Source organism: Onychostoma macrolepis, chromosome 10, assembly GCF_012432095.1.
Source record: "Onychostoma macrolepis isolate SWU-2019 chromosome 10, ASM1243209v1, whole genome shotgun sequence".
Lineage (NCBI taxonomy): Eukaryota > Metazoa > Chordata > Actinopteri > Cypriniformes > Cyprinidae > Onychostoma > Onychostoma macrolepis.
In genome coordinates, this window is record NC_081164.1 from 11,295,316 (window position 1) to 11,323,297 (window position 27,982).

At 35.6% G+C, this 27,982-nt stretch overlaps 2 protein-coding genes and 1 long non-coding RNA gene across 7 annotated transcripts; 1 reads left to right on the forward strand and 2 right to left on the reverse strand.

The window, feature by feature from the left end:
• The first annotated feature begins 2,608 nt into the window (after window positions 1-2,608).
• Window positions 2,609-6,231, forward strand: LOC131548695 (uncharacterized). Of its 2 annotated transcripts, XR_009273227.1 has the most exons (5): window positions 2,609-2,881; window positions 4,988-5,039; window positions 5,381-5,482; window positions 5,581-5,636; window positions 5,837-6,231. It is a non-coding gene; the product is annotated as an uncharacterized LOC131548695 (long non-coding RNA). The 2 variants fall into 2 exon arrangements; XR_009273226.1 differs by lacking the exons at window positions 2,609-2,881; window positions 4,988-5,039 and having other exon boundaries at window positions 5,095-5,482.
• A 2,645-nt stretch (window positions 6,232-8,876) lies between these two features.
• Window positions 8,877-19,494, reverse strand: fhl1b (four and a half LIM domains 1b). 4 transcript variants are annotated; one of them, XM_058790189.1, is made up of 6 exons: window positions 19,359-19,494; window positions 11,683-11,864; window positions 10,661-10,835; window positions 10,120-10,289; window positions 9,750-9,936; window positions 8,877-9,641 (listed from the first exon to the last, which is right to left on the reverse strand). In XM_058790189.1, exons 2-6 carry the CDS (start codon window positions 11,836-11,838, stop codon window positions 9,487-9,489), a joined length of 843 nt encoding a protein of 280 aa, XP_058646172.1. In that variant the 5' UTR covers window positions 11,839-11,864; window positions 19,359-19,494; the 3' UTR covers window positions 8,877-9,486. The 4 variants fall into 4 exon arrangements, with proteins under 4 accessions (XP_058646172.1, XP_058646171.1, XP_058646173.1 ...); XM_058790188.1 differs by lacking the exon at window positions 19,359-19,494 and adding an exon at window positions 17,216-17,246; XM_058790190.1 differs by lacking the exon at window positions 19,359-19,494 and adding an exon at window positions 12,384-12,725.
• Window positions 19,495-19,973: 479 nt separating this feature from the next.
• slc9a6b (solute carrier family 9 member 6b) lies at window positions 19,974-27,642 on the reverse strand. The gene is made up of 16 exons (XM_058789136.1): window positions 27,273-27,642; window positions 26,154-26,353; window positions 25,964-26,041; window positions 25,753-25,829; window positions 25,547-25,659; window positions 25,320-25,425; window positions 24,173-24,314; window positions 23,961-24,066; window positions 23,232-23,320; window positions 23,001-23,114; window positions 22,803-22,914; window positions 22,567-22,720; window positions 22,451-22,481; window positions 22,222-22,307; window positions 20,860-20,965; window positions 19,974-20,744 (listed from the first exon to the last, which is right to left on the reverse strand). The coding sequence occupies exons 1-16, from the start codon at window positions 27,544-27,546 to the stop codon at window positions 20,457-20,459; spliced, it is 2,076 nt and encodes a 691-aa protein (XP_058645119.1). The 5' UTR covers window positions 27,547-27,642; the 3' UTR covers window positions 19,974-20,456.
• Window positions 27,643-27,982: the final 340 nt, after the last annotated feature.

Genomic DNA, 27,982 nt, shown 5'->3' on the forward strand with positions numbered 1-27,982 from the left:
CCTTCAGTTCAGTGCCCGTCTCGATGCTTATCTTATTCTTCACAAAATTGTGGGTCACAGCTAAAGTCAGAGTACCACCAGCGGCCACGCTACAGCAGTGAGGATGCAGAGGTGTTCCTTTAGACTGTAGTTTTAATTCTACTTTGGTTCCATTGACATAGACTTTTGGCTCAGCCATGGAGTCGGACCAGGTCATGCAAACTGAATGCCAGTTCTCCAAGGACACTATGTCAGATTTGGTCCAGACCCTCCCAAACATTATGATTTGGAGTTCTGATCCCTGTCCCTTCAGCCCAAGCTCTATGCATGTCTTATTAGGGTGCAGGTACGTGAACGCAGTCCAGTGTGAATTGCTGAGGCTCCTCTTTATGTTTACACACACACTGAGCTCATTCAGGTCAGGGATTTTGTGTTCATTTTTCAGCATCCAGAAACTACAGTCCTTCTGCATGAAATCTATCTTCTTCCCCCACAAACTGGCAGCATTTTCTGACCCTCAGGTGTTGAAAAATTATTGTAAAACACATTTTAGCACATAAAGACTTCAATCTAATTTTTATATACCAAACAAACAAAGCTCAAATGTGTACCAAGTAACTCAGATTCCCAATTTTGAAATGTATGTTATAATATGTGAATGTTAAAATATTTTGCACAACAATAATACCTTTATCCTTCAATGCTATACACGGAATGAGGAAGATGAATAAGGCCTGAATCAGTTTATTGCATTTTTCCATTCTCCACCTGACAAAAGGCAAGAAATAAGAAGCAAACATTAATTAACATAATCAAAAATACGTGTTGTGAAATATAACACATATTACACACTACAAAGATTTTAAAAAATGGAGCAGAAATTTGGTTTTGCTTTTATATTATATATTTGAAGACAGTATCAAGCTCCACTGCAAACATAGGGCTAAAATTACTTCCCACTTTATTGCAAATTGTACTTCTCTCAGAAAAAAAGGAACTAAACTGTCATCACTTAAAAATGTATAAATATGTTAACTTTTGATGTTAATATGTACTTTTAAAATACTAACATGTACCATTGAGGCCATGAGGCACAAAGATGTTCCCTTTAGCTTTTGTGTTCCAGTGCTTTCTAGTGTTTATAATTATTCTGGTTTGTAGATAATTCTAATAAATGTATATTAAAAATAAAAGTACATGTAAATTATTCAATCATTTCTCATTATGAAGAAACAAAAAATAGCAGATGTAACAGAATCCAAATCCAAAATTAAACAATAGAATTACTCACCGCATTCAGCATCTGCTACTGTGACTGTAGTGATTGTTTTTGATCATGTATGTTGATGTGAAAGGAATGACTATGAGAGATCTTGTGTTCATGTTAAAAAGTCCCCCTGTCATCCTCCTGGGTTATTCATTAAGCTCTGGAATCATCCACTTATTCAGATTAGCCATGATGACATACAACCAATGTCAACCAATGACTGTGTACATACGCACACCATCTTCATGCAGCTAGGATCCCTTAGCAGCTATACCCTTACCAAAAAGTAGTATACTTCAAGTTTATTTTATTAAGTAAAGTTCAAGTATATTTTTAAGTATACCCTGGTGAAAAAGACGTAGTATTAAATGTATTAAAATATACTTGAAATTCAAGTAGTATGTTTATAATACATTTGTATTCCCAACATGCTTACTTGAAGTGCATTAAAAATATACTGAATTGCATTTTAATATGTTTCTAAAAAGTATACTAGAAGTACTTTTGTATTAAATATATGCTTAGTTATACTTCTAAGAAATATGCTAAACACAAGCATATTTTTAATGTATTTATAAAAAAGTATACTAGAAATACGTTGGTAATAAATTAAATATATGCTTAATTACACTTTTAAGGAATATGCTAAACACAAGCACACTATTACTATATTTCTAAAAAGTATAGTAGAAATACTATGTTAATAAATATATTCTTAGTTACACTTTTAAGGAATATATTAAACACAAGCATACATTTAGTGACGTTTTATTGTATTTACAGAAAACATAGGCTATGTTACCCTTACTTAAAGTATATTTTATGTGTATTTTGTGTAAGAACATAACAAAATGATTACACTTTTAGTAGGTTTTTAATGTACTTTATATTGCAGTAGGCCTACACATGGTTATATATTAAATAGCCTATTTATGTATTTATAATTGTAATATTTGGAAAAGTACGATATTTTGAAAAACCTTTTTAACATTTACAATGTACAAACCTTTGTCAAATATTATTAACCATTGCAATATTTAAAATATGTTGTTTAATATGGGTTATGCTACTTTGGTTGATTAGGCTGTTGTTCAGTATGATACATTAATTGTTATAAGCTAGGTGTTTATAAATTTGTTCATGCTTGATGCCTTTATTTTCTAATATTTATTTCTGAAATTCCCACAAGGATTTCAACATCATATCTGAAAAAAAACCAACAACAAAAAAACGTTTATTTGTGTTTAAATTCAAACAACACAGACTAAACCTGATTGGTTCCAGAGCCATTGAACGGCTCTGATTGGTCCGCATGATAATGAGCTCGCAGCAGAGAGCTTCGTAAAATAAATATGATGTGCGTGCAAATGTCCTTTGAATGTGCATTTAAGTCTAAATTTAAACAGTATTATATAGAGTGATCGTGTCTCTTTAGGGCGCTTGGAGGAAACCACGCAATTCATATGGATTACTTTGGCGATGTTTTTTTGCGATGAACTTTTTGAAACGTGAACATCTTTGATTAATCTTTTCATCGGAGGGACATAACGTTACATCTCTCAGATTTCATTAAAATAGCTCCGCTTTTCTTTCGAAGATGAACGAAAGTCTTAGATGGTTTGGAGCATCTTAAGGGTGAGTGTGTGATGACATAATTCAAATTGTTTTGGGGGAACTATGAAATTAATTAGAAAATATGTAAGGGATAATCAACGGCTAGCTGTGTATAAAACGATTAGAATGCACGACGTGGAGGCGAAGAACCACCCGACACGCAGCGGAGTGCATTCAGATCCTTTAATGCACAAATAACCTTGGCTGTTGATTATCCCGTTTATGCCATGGTCATTTGCCAGCATTCACATATTAAAGATGTTAATAATATTTGGGCTGCAATATTTGACCGGAACGATAAAAATGACGGTTATTTTTGTCTGTATTACTATTCAACTGTAACTGTATGTTACTATGGTTACCAATGTTTATAGACGGTTTCATCGGGCGCGCGCGCCTGGACCGAAGTTAACTTCCAGTGTTTGTTTATCGGTCTTGTTAGTGGCGCCGGCTACAAACACAGTTAATGTTAAAGTGATAAGTGATGAGTAATGAAGTTGGGCTCAGGTTGTTGTGCTGTGGGATGTATTTCACGTACATTTATTTATTTGTGGCGACCCGCCACGATATCAAAACGGTCCGAATTTTCAAATGGCTTCGTTGAATAAACAGGCTTCGTTGAATAAACATGTGCACGTAATGCACGTTTAAAAATCAAAACGAGGCGCGGGTGTTTTTATATCACTGTATTTCTGAAGGACAACTGTCTTTAGAAAATGTTCGATGTCATTTTCATTTCATCTAGCAAGTTATATGCCTGATAAAGCAGCGTTTGTAAGCTCAGCGCTGCTTTGTGTAATGTACAGCTCAACAGCTGTTTCCGGGGAAACCTCTAGTTCTCCTGCTTTAAAGCGCCTCCTGCTGGCAAAGAATAAATTTGCATTTTTAAAAAGTCCGTCCAAGTAGTTATCGCTGCATCTCAGTCCGTCTGATTTACGCAGCAAACATATTTTGCTTGTTATCAAAACATAATCTACTCTAGAGGGACTTAGCTGTTGTTACTGATTGTATTTGGATGTCTACCGGAAGTTAAGTTAGGGCCACAAAAGCGCGCATGCGCAGTAACGTTTGTTTATGTTGTTGCCAGAATGTGATTAAACTGACCTGGAACTACCTGTGCAGGGGCCTGTACCATGATGGTAGATGAACAAATTCAGAGTTACAGGATTAGTTTCGAGTTGACAAAACCAAACCTCTCCAATCCGGCTTTGTTGGTACCATGATGCTGATCAACAACTTTCTTTGTTAACTCAGGCTTTGATCCTGAGTTTGTGGAGCATGTGCACATGAATGTGTGACATCAGTGGCTAACAGATTAACAGCCACTGATCAAAAGATTGAAAAATATGATTCATTTAAATGCATTTACAATGAAAAAGTACTTGTTCATGAAAGAGGACAAATAAAATAAATTATCTTGCTTTATCAGTGCAGTCACAAGTGAAACTTAAGTTAGTTTATATTGTTGGAAATATACAGCGATAGAGACTCGAACATGTAAGGTCACAGTCATTTTTAAAGCATTATCTATTGATTCTACAACTTATTTATATTATATACAATCTGTATCTATTAACATTCATTTAAAATAAATTATTTATAATAACTATTAAACTAAAATAGCTTGTGTGTAATGGATTAATAATAATATAAATCATATAATTAAATAAATAATATAAAATAATGTAATTATCATTAAGGCCAGACCAACTTTTTTTTTTTTTTCTTCTTCTTTTTTTTTGTTGTTGTACTAGTGACCTTTAATTTGGAGCAAGATAAACTGGGAGAGTGACTTTTTTTGTGTCAGACATGTGTCAGTTAGCTCACATCTGATTGGTCCAATTTCAGTTTGAGATCTCTAACTCAGAACATAACCTGCCCCGGAGCAGGTTAGCTGTGGAGTGTAAGTTACTATGGCAATGAACGCAGCTAAAAGCCAAGCTACTTTCATGGTACCTAAAACCCAGAGTTGGCGCAAACTAAACTGAAACTTACCTGGCTAGCCAGCTAATCCAGCTTCATGGTACAGGCCCCAGTTCAATGAATTTAATCAACACCTGCCAGCCAATCAGAATCCAGTATTCAGACAGACCATGGCATAAAGCGGTATATTATTATTTTTACCAGCTTCTGCAAGCGTGTATGGCGTCTGGCTGTTGGAACCTCACTGTGACTTCAGGTAAGATTTGTATTTAATTAACGTTATTTGTCTGTACCAGTCATGTTTTTGACAAATGCATTGGCAGAAAAAATTAATTAAATAAAATTAGTCATTATAACATGTACAACATTAACAGTTTTTATTTGCAACATGAAGTGTATTTATTTCTGATTTCCTGAACAATTTGGCTTCATTTTAATAAGGTTAATGATCTTTGAAGAACCATGATTATGAACATACAGTTACTTTGTCTTGAGCTGATCAGCAAACTGTGGTAGTGTTGGTTGATTGGTGTTTATATTTGTTCAAGCTTGACAACCTTATCGACTTTATTTTCTAATATGTATTTCTCATTACAGATAAGAACAAAGATTAAATTGTAAGAAGGGCTGCTTGTAAGAGCATACAGTACATCTGAAACTGCTGAGGCTGGGAAGGTTTTTGACTATATTTCCGACCAGGTACATTGTTCTGTCATTCTTAAATAGAAAACAAATCATCAATCATCATTTGCCTTTTTTTGTGCGTGTGAGAAATATTAGCATTTGTTGTTTTTCAGATCAGCTGCTATAGAAGACAAACTGAAATCTGAGTGCAGAGACAAGCAAAGGAATAGTAAGTATATTTTAATATCGTATCACCTCTGTTATAGAGATTTTTGAATCAGGCCTAATGGAGGATGATTCGGTCAATCTTGGAAGAAACATGTTAGCAATGTGTCCATTCCAGGTGGCTAATTTGTGCTTCCTTTCAGTCATTCGTGTAAAAATCCATTATCTAATTTTGTTTCTGTTTTTTTTTTTTTTCTTCTAAAGCTGCAAGGCACTTGTGCAAAATATTGTATGCCAGGACGACTAGGCTGTGCCCAGGTCTCCGGAACCTGCGACGACACTCAGCTCCATCGGCCCTCCATCTACATCTTGGCTCCTCCCTCCCTCGACTCCGCTGTGTATTGTCAGCACTGGGATGCTCTGGGTCTGTGCCATGTGCCAAACTCCATCTAAGCCGCCAGGGCATCATCGTCATCCTCCCATCACCATCCCTTCACCACATCCTGCCATCATCCCGCACCTTTGCCTCTCACCATTCCTACACCATCTCCTCGTCCACCTCCAAAACCCCTCCATCCCTCCCTATTCTGTTGCTTGAACTTTATCATCTTCAGTCTTTGCACACACATCTATTCACTTCTGCACTTAGTTTTTCTGTAAATTTTTGTTTTTTTTTTCTTCAGAAAATTGCATTGTAATTTTTATTTATTCATTGATGTAAAATTCTTAACTTTTCAGTAATACAGGTATAACTGAAATGTTCTACAACTGGATAAGATAGCTTTTCCATAGCATTTGTATTTTTTTTTCATTTATTATAATGTTTTTTGTATAATGTTTTAAAATGTACTTGAGTATGTTTGTAGTAATACAAATATACTATAAACATACTTGTATTTCAAGTACATTTTTAATACATTTAATAGTATGTTTTTTGTTTTTCACCAAAGTATATATGCTGCTGTACTTTTTTTAATGTACTTATGAATGTATGAAATTGAATAATGTACTTATGAATACTGTATGAATATTTGTAATGTACACAATATGTAATACATTAAAGTTTTCTACATATCAAAGTGTACGTGTGTGTGTATATACTGAAAAATATAATACTAATAAATATAATATAATATACTAGTAGTGTAATGCTAATGCATTTCTAATGAGCTGAAATACAATTGAAATGTATTTGAAGCACATTAAAATGATGCTTCAAATATATTCTACCTGTACTTCATGAAGTATTAAAAGTACATTTTAAATGTATTTTAAGAAATACACTTAAATTGCACTAAATATACTTAAAGTGGTTCCAATTTAACACAATTTCAATATATTAAATATATTACAAATAGATTAAAATTGAACTTAAACATATCTTGAAATACACTTAATATACTTAAAGTTGTTTCAAAATAATACATTTAATATGCACTTAGTATAGTATAATATAAATATATTAAGTGTGTCTTAAAAAGCACAATTTAAATATATTTCTTTTTCACCTGGGTACATACCCCCGGTTTCACAGACAAGGCTTAAACTAGTCCCAGACTAAAATGCATATTTGTGCTGTTTTCAACTGAAAATATCTTGCTCTGACATATCTTAAAATATATCAGTGTCATTGTTCTGTGTCAAGATGCACACCTTAATGTTTTCTTCTGAGGCGTTTTTGTAAAAGTTGCTTAAATATCTCAATTTAACTAAAGCCTAGTGCTGGCTTAAGCTAAGCCTCATTTGTGAAACCGGGCCTTTATGTAGTTAGTATACAGATATCAGTGTACTAGTAGTATACTTGTAAGTGTTCTATTTCAATACTCCTTGGGACTAAATCGGTCCACTTTCTAGTATTTAAAAGTATACTTTAAGTATACTTTAAGTATAACAGTAGTAAACTTTGAGTATACAACTAGTTTACATCAATGTTTTTAGCTTGTACTGCAACTATACTAAAAGTGAGGGTATACTGATAGTTTACTAATTAAATAGGCTACTTGTAGTAGCATTTTTAGTACACTTTGAAGTATAGTCTCAGTAAACTACTAGTTTAGTAGTTTTATACTGCAAGTATACTCGTAAGTTTTCCTTAAGTGAACTTTACGTCATACTTTAAGTATACTACTATGTACCTATTTAGATATTAATGTGTGTATATTTTGTTGTATGAACATCTGAACATACAAAACATCAAAAGAAGGAACAGGGTATCTGCTTGTAAATAAAAATATTTTATTCTAGCTTCATGTATTCTTTTCTTAAACACTTGAATGTGGGTAAGTTTCATAAATAAAAAATAAATAAATAATAAGAAATAAACAACATTTTGAACAAAAAGCTGAAAAAGGCTACGAATTGGATTCAGAATGATAATGAAAACGTAGATGGAGTCAATCAACACCCCAAAGCTTGACAGTCATTATTAAGTTTTGATGCTGTTTTATGTCTGATGATCGTGTTAGATTACATGTGGAAGCATCTGTTGTTTCGGTTTCTTCTTCACTTGTGTTTTTTTGGAAATCCTGTACAGATGATGTGTACTAGCACCCCCTACCGAAATCACAATGATCCGTATCACCCGGATTCTTGGAGCACAAGTATAGCTCAAATACATTGAAACTTTTTCTAAGTATAAGTCAAGTATACTTAAAATGTCATTTTAAGTATATTTCTGAGAAGTACATAAAGCCCATTTCTTAGAAGTACATAAAAAGTAGACTAAAAGTTTACTTTCCTATTGTTAGTTTAAAAGAAGTATAGCCTACTAATAGCACACTTGAATAAACTTATTTTTTGTAAGGTTGTAGACCACTTGTCTCAAACTCAGTTCCTGGAGGGCCACAGCTCTGCACAGTTTTGCGCCAACCCTAATCAAACACACTTGATCCAGCTAATCGAGGTCTTCAGGATCACTAGAAACTTCCAAGCAGGTGTGAGTTGGAGCTGGTTGGATCTAAACTCATCAGAGCTGCGGCCCTCCAGGAATCGAGTTTGAGACCACTGGTGTAGACTAAATGCAATTGGTCAAATCTGTGTTGTTTTGAACAAATGAATTGCATTCCCGCTGAAAAACAAGAGTATAATACAATAACCATTTTATTCTACACTATGTTTTTAAACATCTTTTGGGAGACTTTAAATACTGCAAAATGATTAGGAACGGTCATAGTGGTTCTGTGCTATGTTTAGCCACTAGATGTCGCTGCTGTATGAAAAACACACTGCATTTAACGAATACAAATGACAGAATCCCAACTTCATTCTTTCTGGATGTCGCTGTTTTATGAAAAAACACACAGCATTTAAAGAATGCAAAGGATAGACTCCCAATTTTATTTTTTCTCAGATCATACAAAGGCAAATTAAAATAACATAATTGTCATATTAATTACATTAAGCAGAATGTGTTAGTAAGGAGAACGATTGTACAGATTGTACTGTTAGTATTTCAAATCCCAAGGAAGCAATCTAAAAGATACAGAAACACTACTGAAAAGTTCAGTGTCCATGATTACAAGCTGTCAAAGATTTAAAAATGATCAACCCAAAGCTTCATTTTGAAACATTATTTAAAACAGATTTACCAGTAATACGTCTCAAACGACAGACTTCACCTTCTTAATACACATCTCTCTACATTATCCATCTTTCATCCTGTCTTACTATCTTTCTTGAGACAAATAGGCTTTGGAAAGAGAGAGGATACATTTTCCCATCAAAGCCTCTAGGTAAACGTAACATTCCTTACAGGAAATATCAAACTTCCTTAATGAAGAAGCCAGAACCAACATAACAGAAGCCTTTGTCAATACTTCAACATATTTATGTAGGACTTTTGTATAAATTCAAATGAATGCTGATATTTTTCTAAAGTAATCTCACTCTTCTGTGTTTCCACGGTCATCAGGTGCTTACAGTTTCTTGGAGCAGTCAGAGCAGTATATGTCTCCATTGAGAGCGACGAATCGCTTTTCTGCCAGGTTAAGGGAGCACTTCTTACAGTTAAAGCAGTAATCATGCCAAGAGCCACCCTCATAGTTCACTACATTTGTAGCCTTGCCAAATCCTGTGGGATGAGACAAGGCAGATTTATTTGTCACTTTAGTTCAAGTCAAATACAGAACTTTTAAAAAGAGTAATGAATGTCAGTGGATATGTGTGTGTGGATTCAAACCTGTAATGGGATTCTGGCAGGCGCTGCATTTTTTGGCCACAGTGCTTTTGTAGCAGTCCACACAGTAGACCTTCTCCTCATGGGAGGTGAAGCGGGTGCCAGCCAGGGGCTTTCGGCAGGAGGAGCACACAAAGCACTCAGAATGCCACGGCTGGTCCTGGTAATTCACACCTCCTGTGGTAATGGGCTGGAGGAAGAGAGCCAAAACATGTGGAAACAATAGACTGAGGCAACCTGTGATGGTCATTATTATCATAAAATGTCTTTATTTTAGAAAAGAACATGTTTTGTATTCACAAAATATATAGTAACTTACAACTTTAAAAATAATAATGAACACAAATCCATTCATTTGTACTACATCGCTCACCTTCTTACAGCAAGCGCATTGTTTGGCAAATTTCTTCTCATGGCAAAGGCTGCAGTAGATGTTGTTGTTCTTTGCTATGAAACTTTTGGAGCCGATTGGCTTTTGACACTGATAGCAGATGAAACACTCATCATGCCATGAGTTGCCTTTGTATTCCACATTCTCAGTGCCTGGAAAGGAACACAGGAAAGGAAAATGGAAAATGGTCTGTTACAAAGGAACAAATGACGTACAAATTAAGCACTAAGACTACAAGGCCCCCCATTGTCAAAAAGACAATAATTGAAGGCTGGGACTTCTGCTATATTTATTTTAAATGTATGGAAATCCTTGTTCTTGTTGAACATATGAATTAGAAGAGATAATATAATAAAATAGATAAATAAGATAAGATAATACAAAAAAACTATGTATTAACTTGTACTATATCTATACTTGAAATATAACATATTTAACTTTTTAACATCTATTTTATATCTATATATAAATTTGTGCTAGAATACATATACAGCAGAAGGTGTGGAGAGAATCTGTCCCCTACCTGCCAGTATGGGCTTGTAGCATCCATGGCAGCGAGGGGCATCCTCACGTGAGCTACACGTCCCACACAGGATCCTGTCATCCTTGGAGGTGAAAGACTCCTTGGCCAGATTCTTATAGCACTTGGCACATCGGAAACAATCCGAGTGCCAGTACCGGCCCTTATGGTGAAGCTCCTATGTAGACAAGAACCAAGACTGAGAGATGTGATATAATACAATTTAACTCACAATATTTGTGAAAGTAATATATTTAAATTTAAATATGCTCCACAATAATAATAATAATAATTTTTTAAAAAGCAGCAAGGGTGCATTAAATTAATCAAAAGTGACAGTAAATACATAATGTTACATAATACATCTTTCAAATAAATGCTGTTTTCTTTCTATTGATCAACGAATCCTGAGAAAAAAATCTGATTCCAAAAAATAAGCAGCAGCAACACAACCGTTGCAACATTGATCATAATAAGAAATGTTTCTTGAGCATCAAATCAGCATAATGATTTCTGAAGGATCATGTGACACCGAAGACTGGAGTAATGGCTGCGGAAAATTCAGCTTTGCCATCACAGGAATAATTTACATTTCAAAATATATTCAAATAGGAAAGTTATTTTACATTTTAATACTATCTTACTATAAAATACAGTATTTTGAACAATAGTGTATATATTTATTTTTGAAAAATATTATGAAATGCTTGCAGAAATACATTTAATTTATACTTCTAGTGCTATTTTGACTTCAAAGCCTAATGGTTAGATAGAGTAGATGACAGATAGTGTAAAAGTTAGTGTAGTGGATTACCGAAGGTGTAAAACTTTCTCCAAACTATTATTATTTATTTATTATTATTATTTATTATTATGTTGTGTGCTCTTATCTGATATGGAAAGGTACAGACCGGAGCTACAACAAAGGAGATATTTCCAGTATTTCAGCGTGGTGTTAGTTGTATTTCAATGGCAAAACCACCCACGGAGGAGAGAAAAAAACAGCTCCAGCTATCACGTGTTACCTTGGAGTCGGTGCTGATTGGGCGTCGACACTCCACGCAGGTGTTGGCGCAGAACTTGTCAAAGCATCGCACGCAGACTTGTTTCTCGTCTTTCCTCACAAACTTCTTTCCACTGAGGTCCTCGCGACAGTAAAAACAGTTGGAACGGGCCGCCATAGTCACCCAATAAATCCCGTGAAAAGCTGTGAGAAATAATAAAAGCGATTACCTCATCGTGCTCATAAAAATACATCATGATGTATAAATGCAGAAAAAGAAATAGATTTTTTTCCCCCCGAACCGTTGTTGTAACACGTCTCACACCGCCTCATGTAACTGTTCAGAGTTTCCTCAGGAAACAGTGAGGGGGGACATTTATTGATAAGAGAGTGTTTGTTCCGTTTTCCCTTAGGCGGAGGTACAAAATTGCTCTAAGTTGTTATGTAACCATAGGCAACAGCAAACAGCACATGTTTTTTATTGTCCCTCGGTCTTATCTTCATCTGATAATGGGTTCAGTTCAGCTGCAAAGCGGGTTAGAAGACTAGCAGACGGGATGAAAGACTTTCTTTCAGTATGATCAATCTAATCGGTAATAGCCTAATAAAACCGCACATTCATTACACGCATTCATACCTAAATCAAATAATGTCGTGAAACACTGGAGGAACTATTATAAAAATTGAATTTGTTAAGAGATATTCGATTATACACATACTTACCGGATCACATCGCTGCGAGTGTCTGGTTTGAATTACATATCGTTTCACTCGACAAAACAAGTCATTGGGAATTTTCCCATGTAGTCATTAAAAATGAGGGCAGGTTACATTTCCTGGGAATAAAATATTAACTTTTTGTGCAAATGCTTCAAGCTAATATGTGCGTGTTTTCTAGCATGCGGGCACACATTTGATCGCGTTGATTTTGTTCTGTATATGTGCAGAAGTATGTCTGGTATGCATGTGGTGAGATGAGGAATGTTAACAGTTCTTTGACAATGTTTGAAGAGGGAACCTCTCGTTCACTTCTTCAAACACTTTGCATTGAGCTTACATATCTGGTTAATTATTTAGCATGCATATCAGAACACTTTCCAGGTGGGTTGTCTGTCAACTAGCCTAACTAATGGCTGTGGTATGACATATTTTACTGGTCTACACAAAGTCCCAAAGGCTGAGGGAAAATAATGTGTTTACTTTCTGTCTCCTTTGCAAATGTGAACCCTAAACTAATCCTTTATTGGAAGGAAGCTGGTAGATCCCAAAGTTTCAAATGAAACTGAGCAAGTTGGCCTGTACAGTCCATAAATAAGTTCAGCTCAAGTTGTCAAACATCACTGCCAAAACCAGAATCACAGACCTATTTTTCTGTGTAGTGAATGGTTTGCATCCGCTGTACCAAACCAGTGGTCCTATTAACACATCTAAAACTAAACCTCCAATCCATGCCTGTTTTAGACAAGCACAAGTATTTTTTTTAATGGACACAGGAGAAGTATTTGAACAGTAATGAGGTTTAAATATGCTAGATACTGTTACAGGACTTGGCATAAGCACTCTTGTTTTCCCGAAAGTTCGAAGACTTCTGAAATGTACTGTTTGTGATAGTTTTTTTTTTTCAGTTCTGTGTTTCCTGGTCGGTTAACTTTAATGACAGACCATGCAGATAGACATTTAGAGATCACATTTTAGCGTGGTTCTAACAGTCATGCTCACCAAAGCTCAAAGATCATGGGCTCATACTTTTTCAAATGAGATTTATGGTGTTTTTATGGGACAGTCTTCAAGAGAAGGCAGGGCCTGGATTCATAAAACATTTTTAAGGATAACATTTTTCTGAACCACTTTTCTTCTTATTTTCTAGCTTAAGAAAATGTTAAACATTGTCTTATAAAGAGAATATTCTTATCTTTATTTTTTCATATTTCTCTTCCTAACAATAATGAAAGTTATTATTTTTTACTATTGGTATTAAGATTTTTTCTAATAGAATAAAATTGGGGCATTTCTGTTATTATTTACATATTTATTTCATTATTATTATTTTTTCTTAATACTTTATTTCTTTAGAAGATTTTGATAAATCGCCTCAGATTCATCATTCTCAGATCTCATGTCACACACACATGCACATGTGCTAACCACTAGACTACAGCTCCATTCATATGGTTATAATTAACAGAAACAGTTTCATTAAAACAAATAAAGAGCAAATAAGGGAACCCGCTGAATGGGTCACAGATAAGCGTGAATGGGGGCATTTTTATAGACGCTGATGTAATGGCAAACTGACAGACCCCTGTTTTAGTCAAATATTTAATGTGATCTCCAGGGAGATGGCAGACTGTTGAGACTGGAATCTGGTTTCAGGATGACCTCATGCACCAGCATCTGGAACACAGTCGGGCGAGCGTAGCAGCCAAAGCAAACGAGGGGAAGAATTGGAACAGTCACGCTGCTTGCGACCCATTGGTTGATGTGATATGAGGCAACTTGAGAGCCTGTGAGACTTCAGCTGAAGAGAAAAATAATATGGTGATACTGACCATGTTTTTTCCTCCTTTATGCTGCTTTTGCGTGCATTTAACAAGTTATTTTTCTTCGCAGGCTCATAAAAGGGTGCGGTGGATATGATGAAGGCGACCAAATTAGAATTTGGGCTATGACATCACCTGCTGGTTAGCTCAAAACATTACTTTTACAGTAATTACTGCATTCGAAAACCACACACATGAGCGCACATGTGCATATGCTCTGACCCAAACAGAGAAACATATGTTGGACATACTTTTATTTTTATTTTTAATTTTAATGCACAAATGGTCCTGCTTAGCCAACATGGGTCATCTGAAATTGGTATGGTAATGGAATCAACCCTATTACACAGCTGGGAAAATTGAAGGGGGTCTTGGCAGAGTGTTGTGTTGGCATGATCTACATGCTGAAGAATGTGGCGAAAGCTTGGAAACAGGAAGCATGTGAAGCAGCGGTAAGAAGAACAGGCGAGACGGCTGGCCAGCGGCGTAACCCTAGCACTCTTGATCTGCGCTCCTAAATACACTTTCACAAAGAGGAAACTCAAACAAGGCTACCGTCCCTCTCTAGGCAAGTGGGGTTAATATGGGGCCACATTTTAACCACCATATAATTATCCTGTTTATAATTGTTTAGAATGTTTCTCTTAAAGGGACCTGGCACTAACAATAGGTTACTTATTACATGGTGTTACATGGTGGAATACTTAATTTGGTCACAGCATTATGCGGTCAAATATTTTTTGTGCAACAGGCGGGTTCCAGAATTTTCTCCATAGGGGAATTGATTTTTAATGGTAACTCATAAACCGTTAAAGACAGGCCTACTGTGACCTATGGGATTGTTAATTGATGGTATGCTTTTGTTGAAGCCGCCAGTGTCCATTATTTCAACATACTTTTTAAAATATCGATTTTTAACTGTGGAATTCCTGGTGAAAACTACATTACCCATGACTCTAAAAAAGTCTCCACCAATCAGAGAATCAAAACAAGTTAATCACACCAAAAGAGCTCTTTAGCATCAGCCCACTCCCATGAACCCGCCCTAACAAACTACTTAAATATTTGTATCCTATAGTTATGTGTATTTTGCAATAAACATAACATATATATTTTTTTATATAGCCTACATAATCAACAAATCAATAGTTCTGTGTTTTCTCCATTTGGATTTGCAATGCTTCATGGGATTGTAGTTCGTACTACAAATTTTGTGCTGTTGTGATTCACCTTGTTGCTGCTTGGTTTGGTTCTTGGCTTTTAACTCTTTAAAGCCTGGTTTATAATCGCCGTGTCTGCACGAGCGCAAAGGTGCGCGTGGCGAAAATGACATCATGCGCGTTGAGTGTGCGAGGCCCCATTTCGTGTGGCGGTGTGCACAGCATTTTTTGTAACTTTCCGTGCAGCTCCGCTTCTGAAGATGCACGACTTCAGGGTGACTCTGGCCGAACAGGCACATCTGAACCAGCATCTTTATGAATCGGAAGAAGTTAAGTTCAAACTCCATCAGTCCCTGATTAATGAAATTGTTAATGAAATGAAAATGATAAAGTATGAAAAAAAAAATGTTTTGTTGTTGTTCAATGTAGTAATATTAGTTTTATACATATATATCTATATACAGTTTTTTGTTCTTTGATTCTTTTGAAGTGTGGGTATAATGAAGTGTACTCAAAACAAATATTTTCACGTGTTTTCTCCAAATGAACCAACAACCTAATAAGTTTATACTTAAGAAATTAATTCATTCATTCAACTTTACGCAAGACGCAAGTTTACTACTTCTCACCGCTGTTTCCTGCTAATTTAAAGGGGTCATCTGATGCCCATTTTCCACAAGTTGATATGATTCTTTAGGGTCTTAATGGAAAGTCTATAACATACTTTGGTTAAAATTTCTCAAAGGTAGTGTAAAAAAAAACCTTTACCCAGTCAAAATCAGCTCTGTTTTCATCAAGCCGTTTTTTTAGTTCATGTTGCTTTAAATGCTAATGAGCTCCGCTGACCCCGCCCCTCTTTTCCGTGGGGTGACGAGCATTACTGTTTACTTCAGCCGCGAAACTGGCTAACTAGCACATGAAGCTAGTAGAAGAAGCTGGATCACGAATGATTGGTGCAAACATAGACACATTTAGGCAGATCGGAGATTGGCGCATTCCCCTCAAAACGAAAGTAACGTTAATCCTCTGCGTCTTCAGCGGCTCAGATGTCTAGAGTTAATGACGACTGCTACATTCATTATTACATCCAACAACAAAACGCCTCAATCGCTTAATCTGAGACATTCTTGTCTCCTGAGAGTCGACACAATGGCGGACTGATGACAGCTCACTCAGGGCGGGTCTAATCAACTATCGTGGGAGGGGCCTGTACAGAACTACGTCATTCTGACAGGAATCTCAGAACAGCCTGATTTGAGAAAGGGGATTTTAAAATAGGGATTTAAAAAAAAAAAAAAAAAAAACTGGATTTTTATCATTATAGTATGGATGTGTACACACGCTTCCAACACACATTTATGTTCAAACAACTTGAAAAGTGAATTTTGCATCCGATGACCCCTTTAAGAGGGCAATTACTTCAAGTAATTCAAGTATACTCCAAGTATAAACGCCTCGTCCTTTTGGGGAGGTGCGCGCACAGTCAGTGGAAGCTCACGCTGCGGAGCTAGGCAAAAGTATAAACAAGGCATTAATGAAGACTTTTGAAAATCCCTATGGGAAAAATATTAACGAAAGCAAGACTACTGACAAAATGGATGGGCATTCAGGAAATATCATGCAAAGACTGACCAATCAGGAAATTTCAGAGAATAACAATAAAAGTTGTTTCTAATAAACATTCTTTATTTTTTTTTAATCGGTCCTATGAGGTAAATATCAAGATTAACACCCAAAGCAAACTATTTGCCAGTAATATTTGTTGTAGCTGATATCCATCTGCTGTTGTATGCATATTCAAATACACAGAGCAGTAGGGTACAAAAAACAGAGTACGAATCCCTCGAGATCTTACCTAAATGTTTCCACATATGCTTTTAAAAGGCCCCAAGAAGCAAAAATGGAGAGGAAATGAATCACATTTCATCTGACATTAAGGGAAGAGCAAATGCTTTACAGGTCCCCACTGTGCTCTTGGTACCAGGAGAACACAACATCCTTTCACGAAAGCAAAACTGGATCTGCACGGATCAGATGTGAATGAGCAAAAGAGAGGTCTGTTGATGGTCCGTGTCAAATGTTTTTGAGGATCATTTTGTACTTCCTATGAAAAAAACGTTATAATTGCAAAGATTTTAAGAAATAGTTCTCCCAAAAATGAAAATGTATTCACCCTTAGGCCATCCAAGATGTAGTTGAACTTGCTCACCAATGAATCCTCTGCAGTGAATGGGTGCCGTCAGAATGCGAGTCCAAACAGCTGATAAAAATATCACAATAATCCGCATGTAATCCACAAGACTCCAGCCCATCAATTAACGTCTTGTGAAGCAAAAAGCTGCATTTTTCTAAGAAACAAATCCATCTTTAAGGCATTTTAACTTTTAACGTATGACACTTATGGACAAAATACGAGTTCATAATCCATAATAATACTCCTCCAGTGAAAAATCACACTCATCAAAATCCCCCAACATATTTGTTTAGAACTGCTTTGGACTGTTTTTGCTTAAAAATGGCGATTGAGCTGTACATATTTCTCTCCTGATGCAGGTGAGATGACTTTTGATGACTTCAGATGAGACAGTTTGAAATTAAAAACATGATGCATTTGTTTTTGTTTTTTAACAAACATGCAGATTTTCACTTCACAAGATGCATTAACATTTGAATTAATAGACTGGAGCCGTGTGGGTTACTAGTGGATTATTGTTTTTGTTTTTTTCAGCCGTTTGAACTCTCATTCTGGCGGCACCCATTCACTGCAAAGGATCCATTGGTGAGCAAGAGATGTAATACAAATCTGTTCTGAGGAAATAACATGTTGGATGGTCTGAAGGTGATTACGTTTTACGATTACTTGTTGCAACTAGCTTCTGATTCATAATCAGTCAGGCAGTGACTCAAACACATGAGACCGTCCATGCGCCCTTGATACAATAGAATACTTGTCTTGTGGTACACACATGGAGTTTGCTTCCTCTATTTAAATGTGCATTATATCAACACCACATATCATATTGTTATTCGTTTATGGACTATGTGCGAAAACACATTTGTATATTAGAAATAACCACTCTGGATTCAGTGTCTGTCACCTTCAGCCAGCTAGAAGTGTCCAAATGGAAAAAGGGATAGAAAGTAAATAATGTAGGCCTATGCCAGACATGGTATGACAGCCTAATCATTTTTCTGTGTATTTTACTTCCTCGGAATGTGCACCGGATAATGACAGGGAATTATGGACATCAAAGACAGATATCAGATATTTTATATCACTCTCATGGGGTGAATTCCAATCTGCACATAATTTAGACATAAACTGTCCAGAAGAGTCTCTCACCCCATCAGTCCTTAGACATGTGGCTAGATCTTTGGAGTGAAAATCTTTAATAAGAAACAGATTTCAGAGGCTGAAAGAACATGCAGAAAATCGCTGCAGCCAACGCCCCATTTTAAACTTACTGTACTTAGGCTAGATCAATGCACTTCATATTCAGACTCACACACTGATATAATATCAATGAGGTTAATCAAAATAATATACTGAACATGAAGAAGGTAGACATTTTATTGGCCAGATTAAATATTAAACAGCTAAAGCCAGTTTAAAAAAAAAAAATATATATATATATATATATATAAATAATAATAATTCAGGATAACTGTTTGTTGTATTAATGGCAGGTGAAATAAATATCTGTTGATCACACAACACCAAACTGATTAGAATATTTTCTGAAATTAGAAAATATTTTTAATATGATTTTATTAGGCTACTGTTTATTTACTTACATATAAAAACATTATTTAGCCTCTTATGTCTCAGTTATTTGATGTTTTCTAGGCACAGGTCTCTGCATGTCAGCAGAGAACCAAGTCCCTGTGATTCTGGATGTTGTGCAATTTTGATTAGCCTACCTTCATATCCAATTAAAAAAAAACGTAAATTTCGCTGACTTGTCTGAGCTTTTTACCGTTGAGAAAGTTTAACGTACCTTTTCTGGGGGATACGGGGCTCTAATAAGTGTCCTGTCCTCTGCCGACACAGCAAAGTTTCAAAGTGTTTTGCACTTGGTCCGGTTTTGCGTTGGCGGGTTGGCGGGTTGTCGAGAAGTCTCAGCTCATAAATATAAATTAGGTCATGCTAAAGCTCTTTGGTAGACTTCCAATGGCGAAGGCTTTCTTATAAACATTAATTATGCATTCCTGACGCTGCGCAGTTACCATCCAATTACGAAGACCTAGCTCATGAATATTAAGAAGTTTCAGGGTTCGTGATCTACATGATGGAACGACTGGAGGAGCGCGCACGTTTTATTTATTCCTTGCAAAATAAATAATAATAAAAAAGATCCAGTAGTTTCATACTCTCAAACAAGAGCACTTTCCTTTATAACAAAGGGATTTAAAGTCAATTTTTGTATGATTTTAAATCTCCTTTTGGAGATGGAATGCATTAGTTGGGTTATAATCTTCAAGTAGCCTACTTCAAGGAAAGCTGCGCCTGGCAATATTTACCCGATAGCGCAATATATATTTTAAATAAATTAATCAATGAAGAAAATTACTGCACCCAAATAATTTTCAACACAGGCTTAAAAAGTACATCAAATCTCATTTATTAGAGGATCAATGGGTGTGGAACAGTAACAAAACACTTTTAAATAAGTCACTTTTCCTATGTATTATTAAATCTCTTTTTCATAAGTAAATGTTAATGAGGTAAGGATGAGTCAGATAGCACAGTACAAACACCAGGTTAGCAGACATAGGCACTTATTTATAAAAAATTTATCCACAAGGAGAGCCACAAGTTATGTAAGACTTCGAAATGATCAATCTGGACACATCAATAGATGCAGATGTTCAGTCTGAGCTACACAATACTCAAACACAAATTTTTTTTTTTTGAGAAATCAAAAGGATTAGCAACCACAGTACACCAGTGTCTAGACAAATATATATATATATATATATATATATAAAATGGCACAATATAATAAATCAATAAAAGCATAAATAATCATTTAACTTAATATCTGTGAAAGAAAGCGTCACATAGAGGCCAAGAGGTTAGCAGCTGTCTGGCAGGCTCAGACTCGGTGGCGCAGAGGGTCCGACAGGGGCGGGGATGGCGGAGGAGGAGGGAATGACATCAGGGGGTCTGGAGGCTCATCCGTGGGGAGAACCAGACGAGTGCCTCCGAACGCAAGCTCTCTGTCCAGAGGGTCATCTGAGGTTCCTGCTAGTGAGTAAAGCTGGCTGGTGGACGTGGTGGGCACGCCATGGGCATCTGTGCTGACGGTCATGTCACTGTACATCAAACCACCACCGTCATTCAGAATCAGCTCTGTGTCTTCATCATTTAACTGACCGGCATTCTGGCAGGAGGGGAAAGAAAATCCACGATTTGCATAATTCGTGTGCTCATGTGATTTTACACATTTTTACAGTGTAGTATGAGCCAATAGCAGCTGAATGCGTTCATGGGTTTACCTCGTAGGCTTGTGAGCTGGTGAGACAGCGTGCTATTGGACCACAGCAGGCCGGCAGAGTGGAAGTGAGTGGAGGTCCGCTGTGAGTGAGGAAGGGTTTTAAATAACTGCACCACTTTGTTAAGGATTAAATGGTATTTAAAATGACATATTCATTATTAATTACACTAAAAGAAGCCTCGTATGCTCACAAGGCTGCATTTATTTGGTCAAAAATGCAGTAAAAACAGCAATATTGTGAAATATTATTACAATTTCAAATTAGTGCTTTCTATTTTAAATATTTTTTTAGATTGTAATTTATTCCTGTGATGGCAAAGCTCAATTTTCAGCATCATTACTCCAGTCTTCAGTGTTGCATTTTCCTTCAGAAATCATTCTAATATGCTGATTTGCTGCTCAAGAAACATTTCTTATTACTATCATGGATATTGAAAACAGTTGTGCTGCTTAATGTTTTTGTGGAATTTATGATACATTTTACTCAGGAACGATCTTTTGTAACATTATAAATGTCTTAAGTATCACTTTTGATCGATTTAATGCATTACTTTTTTTTTGAAGTAATAAAAACAGCATTTATTACAAGTTTTTGTTACATTATTAATGTCTTTACTATCACATGCTATGCATACATATCACATACTGAACATTTGCATTTGCAATTTACCATTTTGACCATTTCATGCAATGACATTTATGTCTCACTTTTTCATAATTTATATACAATATGCCTATTTATACTTCTGGTTGGATGCTCACTGTATTTTATTGGCTTTGTACCTGCACTTTGTGCAATGACTAATTATCAGAATTATAATAATTATTTGCAAGGGTTGTCAAATTTTTTTAGTGCAGGGTTTCCCCCTGGGGGTTCATGAAGGAATTGCAGGGGGTTTATGATTTTATGAAAAGCTAGTGATTAAAACTGTAAAATTAAAATTTCACAATTAAAACAACCTAAAAAAACAACAACTTTCAAATAATAATAAAAAAAAAATAATAATAAAAAATAATTTATTTACCTGATTGTCATGTGACCATTAACTCACATCAGAAATGTGGTGGTAAATTATTGAAACATTAACTTAAAATCTGGTTCTTGCCTGACAAAACACTTTATTAGTGAATTCCAGATGAAAAAAAAAAAAAAAATTGATAAAAATATTCAGCTCACGAGTGCCCTCTACTGTTTAATATGCTGCACTGAAGACATACTGTTGGAGATGCAGAATTTATTATGTTTGCCTAAGATTGTCTAATCTAATATGTAGTGTGTAAAGTCAAAAACATTCTTATTTATAAATAAATCATGTTTTTAGGGACAATTTTAAATTTTAAATGTAGAACAACTGAAGGATACTTGTGGTCAAAAGTGTACCACAGTCTGAACGGCCAGGCACTCTCATGCTTGGTGCTTCTTTGTGTCATGCCATCCGGTGCTGTGACCTATATGAGCAGAGAAAAAGATGAGACAAGAGAGGTAATGTAGCCTGTTACACTACCCTTATGTGTCAGGTTTGTACAGTCAATATTTGAAAGTTAAACACTGATTTTGCATTGCATTTTGAGCAGGCGTGAGTAGAGCTTACTGAATTATCTTGATCTGTGTCCACTCCCACTCTGTGGAAAGATAATGTGATTAAGACAAAAAAAAAACCAACGAAAGAAAGCCATCATTTACTTCAAGAATGCAACTGAGACTCACCGAATCTGCATAAGTGACAGCATGGGGGTCGTCCCGCCCCCACAGACCCACACAGTGACGAAAACGATCAGTAGGGTGGTGGAAAACATCATCTGCCTGGCGTATGTTGCAGTGTCCCTAATTGAGAGGGCAAAGGTCATTGCCCCTCGGAGCCCTGTGAGGTCAGTGTGACACCATAAACAAGAGAAAAAAGGATATTACGCATTTCAATTGTCTCTGATCTCTGCAGGTATTACCTGAAAACATCATGACGTGCTGGAAATTGGAGACGATTTTATTCTTGCGGCCCAAGTTTAACAGGAAAGACAAGGGGTAGATGTTAGCTGCCCTGCCAAGAAATATAGCCAGCTAAAAATGAAATCCACAGTTAAGGACAATGTTTGTCTGTATACAATTCATGAGTACAGCATAAACATACTGCTACAAAAGGATACAAATGCACCTATGATGAAGAAGGGATTGAACACATGGTGCTGGAAGGAGAAAAGTGTCAAGCCCATGTAAGAGAAGATGAAGTTTTCAGCCAGGAAATCCAGCAGCTCAAACAACTGTTGGGGGAAATGGAGGACAATGCTATCAGTATGCAAATCTTGAACACAAAAAAACAAACAGAGAATTCTTAACTATGAGATCCCTCATTAAAATATAGACAGTTTGTATGTTACCTGTTTGGTTCTACTCTTTGATTCAGCAGAAAGGTTGTTGTATGTATAGTGAGCCTGAGTAATGCCACAGAAGAGCACTGCAACCACACCTAAACACAAAGAAGATTCAAAACTGTTTTTTAGTGTTATTTACATACTATTTTAGTATTTATTAATATTTTGAATTGCAACATTACAACATTGATTAAAAATATACACTAAGTCTGAAATAAAATGCTTTAGAATGGTCTCTTATACTCACCAAGCATTTGTTTATTAATTAAAAATAAAGTAAAACAACAATATTGTGAAATATAGTGTCACATGATCCTTCAAAAGTCATTCTAATGTTCTGATTTGCTGCTTAAGAAACATTTCATATTATTATTTTATTATGTTGAAAACAGGTTTTGCTGCTTAATATTTTTGTGGAAACTGTGATACATTAGTTCTTTTAAATTGCAATAATATTTATATTTTATTACATTTTTTATTTAACAAATGCAGTCTTGGTGAACATAAGACTTAAAAAAAATTAAAATTAAACTTAACAGATGACACTGTACAGTAATGTACAAACACAGATAAATATTTGACCACTGAGGCCACGACTGACCAGTCAGAATCCAATATTCCTGTTCTAAAACAATTTAGAGACATTACCTGCATAAACCAACAGTATTAATTTTTCCATGATGTTATATGGAGCATGTGAACAGAGATCAGAGATCATAGTGTTGCCATAGTTACCTGTGAAGCCGCAGGCCTCAGCCAATAGGAACGTGCTCCAAGACATGAGGAAGAAAAGGGCTGTTTCCAGCAAGGGGAAATCTCTCAGCTTAGTGAACTTTGTGACCTAAACAACAGCACATATTAAAAGATTAAATACTTTAGATTTTAACAGTTTCTTTTTTCTTTTGACTAGTTTATGTGAATTAAAACAATTAAATATATAAAGATACCAGAGCTGTCATGACTCCAGTTGCAGCCCCCATTGCAAAAGACCCACTGAAAAATCCCAGAAAGACACCCAGTGACTTGAGCAGGGCACTGCCGTCAAATGTGTGACGATTGTCTCCCTCAGGCTGGTATGCCACTATTGATCTGTCAGTAGGTGAGAAAGGGTTAGGGTTATAAATATTAAAGGGATTGATCACCCAAAAATTAAAATTCTGTCATTTATTACTCACCCTCATGTCGTTCCAAACCTGTAAGACCTTCGTTCATCTTCCGAACACAAATTAAGATATTTTTAATGAAAGCCGAGATTTCTCTGACCCTCCATCATGACGCATGCACTGTTTACATGCAGAGGAAAGCACACGCATGCGGCATGATACTCTCCACAATGGTGGCACACCGCGGCAGACGGGATGAGGAGGAGAAGAATTGTTGAATAAAGTAGTTATTTTAGTTTTCTTTGTGTACAAAAAGTATTCTAGCTTTGTAAAATTACAGTTGAAACACTGATGTCACATAGACTATTTTACCTATATCCTTGCTACGTTTCTGGACCTGGGATCATAGCAGTTGTGTTGGAGGGTCAGGAAGCTCTCGGATTTCATCAAAATATCTTAACTTGTGTTCCGAAGATGAACAAAGGTCTTACGGGTTTGGAACGACATGAGGGTGAGTAATTAATCACAGAATTTTCATTTGTGGGTGAACTATCTCTTTAAGCAGCACAACTGTTTTCAACATTGATAATAATCACAATAATAAATAAAATGTTTCTTGAGCAGCAAATCAGCACGTTAAAATGATTTCTGAAGGATCATGTGACGCTGAAGACTGGAGTAATGATGCTGAAAAAATTCAGCTTTGCCATCACAGGAATAAATAACTATTTAAAAAAGTCGTTTTAAATTGTAATATTTTACAATATTCTACTGTATTTCGGATCAAATAAAGCATAAAAACATTTAAAAATCTTACTGCCCCCAAACTTTTAAATGGTAGTGTCAAAATCCTGTTTATTCTCGATCTGATAAAAAAAAAAAAAAAAAATCATAGGATGAGATTGTGAACACACAAATCTATAGCCCCGAGGACCTAAAATGAAAGTGTGTGTGTATGTGTGTATTTTTGCACATAAGGGTGTACACTTACGATGACAGGACGATGGCCACGGCATCATTGAGGACACTCTCACCGAACATCAGCGCATAGAGATCCACGTCAACTTTCAGCTCATTGAAAATGGCCAGAACAGTCACTGCAAGCAATTCAAACTTGTAAAGACTCATATATCTTGGTTATGACTCAATTATTATTAATTTTATAATAGTTGAACATATTAAATATAAGATCATCTAAATTTAGAGCAACATCTATACCTGGATCAGTGGCAGATACAATAGCACCGAAGAAAAGGCAGTCAGTGAAAAAGAAATCCCCTCCAAGCTGACCGATGAATTTCATAAACACCACACAGCCGTACATCACCAACCTGCACAGAGGATATTATGAATCATATCATATATAATGTTACATTTACATTCATTTTTATGACAAAGCTTCTTTTAGAAAATTCATCACTTACCCTGTAACAAAACATGACGTCATTGTGCCCACGAAGGCATAGGAGAGGATAGACCCCAAATTTCTGAAAAAATGCCTCTGAAAGTTAAACCAAATGAAGAAATTATTATTAAAATGACACAAGACAGCTCAGACACATTGGCAATTGATAAGAGACAGAGTTTCTAATAAAACAAGCTTTTCTTTCAGACTTTTTGTAATCATATTCTTACTCGTTTGAGACTGTATCCTGCATGAAAGATGATGGGTGGAAGCAAAATGTTGAAGAAAACCTCAGGATCAAAAGTAACCTAGAAGCAAATTTAAGCAAATCTTGTACCCCGAAAGATGCACGCATATCCAGTACGAGGAAAGAACAAGTAGGAATTTTTTTTGTTATTTTAGAGGATTTATCATCAGTACCTTCCTGAGCATCTCTGCATTTGGCACATCATGGCCCTTGCTGTCCCGGACCTCTCCTTTCAGGCTGTACTCGTAGAATCGGCCGCTCACGTTCACCAGCATGGTAGTGGGACTGCTGTTCGCGGCACAAGTCAAGGTGACGTCGTTTAAGTCTTGTGGCAAATGGACGCCAAAGCGCAGAATTATACCCACAAACAAACCTGAGGACAGAAATCATATATTGCTTTAATACACAGCATGTTAAACAAATCACATACAGAGAAGCTACCAGTACAAATATCTACCATGGTAATTATTGTTTCTGCCAGAATACCTGTGATTGCTAGTTTGCTACTACAGTAAAACAGTTATCATGTGGAGTTATCCTCCACTGCCAATGAAAAACAACAAAAACATGTCAGAAAAATTCTTTAAGATTTAAATGTATTAAAATATATCAATTAAAAATTAAGTCTTTATATTACTTATTAATTTGATTGAAATGGGCTTTAGTAAATGTAGAAAAGCACATCAGTTCATTAAGACTTTTATGAAAGATTTAAATTTAGGTACATTTATTACACAAAAATTCCACTGAAACAGATTTATATGTATTTAATTTATTAAAATGTATCAATTAATTCATATTTAATATTTCAATTTAGAATTGATAAGTTTTTTTTTTTTTTTTTATAATTTATTACACAACAATTGAATTAAATATTGACATATGTATAATGCATTAAAATATATAAAGACCAATATTTTAGATTTGAATTTATTACAATTATTTAAATTTAAGTATTTATTACAAAATAATTAAAGAATTACTTAAATGTATTACATTTAATAAAATATATTTTTTACTTAAGACATGCATTTAAAAAAATAATAATTACAATAAAATAAGCACAATTTTCCCATGAATCAGGTTAAATTGAGCAACTTTGAAAATCTGTCAAAACTAGGAGACTATTTAGTTTTTACATTTGTCCCATATTAGTGGCTACAGTGTGTGTCCATCATACTAATCTAGTGTTTTGAGATCATGCAATGCATGCACAATATTTCTGGTGTCCTCCTACACAAGGTTCCTCAATGTGAACTTGAATACGATTATTTAAAATAAGTAAACCTCACCATAAATCATAGCCAAACCCGTCTCATGTAGGAACCTGAAGCGCCGGTGTTTGAAGAGCCATATCGTGAGGATAGTGAGTGTGAGTAACGTGATGAATATGAGCAGATTGGCGCTGTCCTGCCTGTGGCTTTCCTCCGCTTTCCTCTCCGTTACCACATTCACCATCTCCGTGTTCTCAGCCAGACTAATGACAGCAAAACACAGCAGGCAGAGTAGACGGGGGAGCAGAAAAGCCCCCGAGACGGAGGTGCGTCTCCTCTGACATCCCATCATGACTGTGTTTGTGAGCGCTGTGCTGTTGCTGATGCGAATCACGGTGATCTACCTTCACATAGCGGTGTGAAGACAGCAGCAACAACCTTGACAACATCCCCCTCTTCACCGGAAGTCAAATATTACAGAATAAAAGATTCTGCTGAACAACTGTATTAATTTCTGCTAATAAATCGCGGCAAAATAGGTCCTAAAATTGTTAAATCTCACGTTTGTTAATTAAAATAAAGCTGAAATAAAATATAAATATGGATTATATAGATTAAAAACTTAAACGAAAATTAGAAATGTTGTAATTGGCAGCTAACTGAAATAAGGTGAATTACTAAAATTACTGTTAGCTTATTAAAATTAGAAAAAAAAAAAAAAAATATATATATATATATACTAAAGAAAACAAAAACACAAAATTAGTAAAATTTCAAAATGAAAACAA

What these genes read in the sequence shown, in the direction of transcription:
- fhl1b (XM_058790187.1), bottom strand. Translation starts at nt 11,993, where the DNA reads ATGAGGCGGTGTGAGACGTGTTACAACAACG. An exon ending in AATGCGCTTGCTGTAAGAAG is followed by an intron (nt 9,937 to 10,119) that starts GTGAGCGATGTA and finishes CTCTTCCTCCAG; the next exon opens with CCCATTACCACAGGAGGTGT. An exon ending in CTGCCAGAATCCCATTACAG is followed by an intron (nt 9,642 to 9,749) that starts GTTTGAATCCAC and finishes CTCATCCCACAG; the next exon opens with GATTTGGCAAGGCTACAAAT.
- slc9a6b (XM_058789136.1), bottom strand. Translation starts at nt 27,546, where the DNA reads ATGATGGGATGTCAGAGGAGACGCACCTCCGTCTCGGGGGCTTTTCTG. An exon ending in CAGGATACAGTCTCAAACGA is followed by an intron (nt 25,830 to 25,963) that starts GTAAGAATATGA and finishes TTTAACTTTCAG; the next exon opens with AGGCATTTTTTCAGAAATTT. An exon ending in GCACGTCATGATGTTTTCAG is followed by an intron (nt 22,721 to 22,802) that starts GTAATACCTGCA and finishes CTGACCTCACAG; the next exon opens with GGCTCCGAGGGGCAATGACC.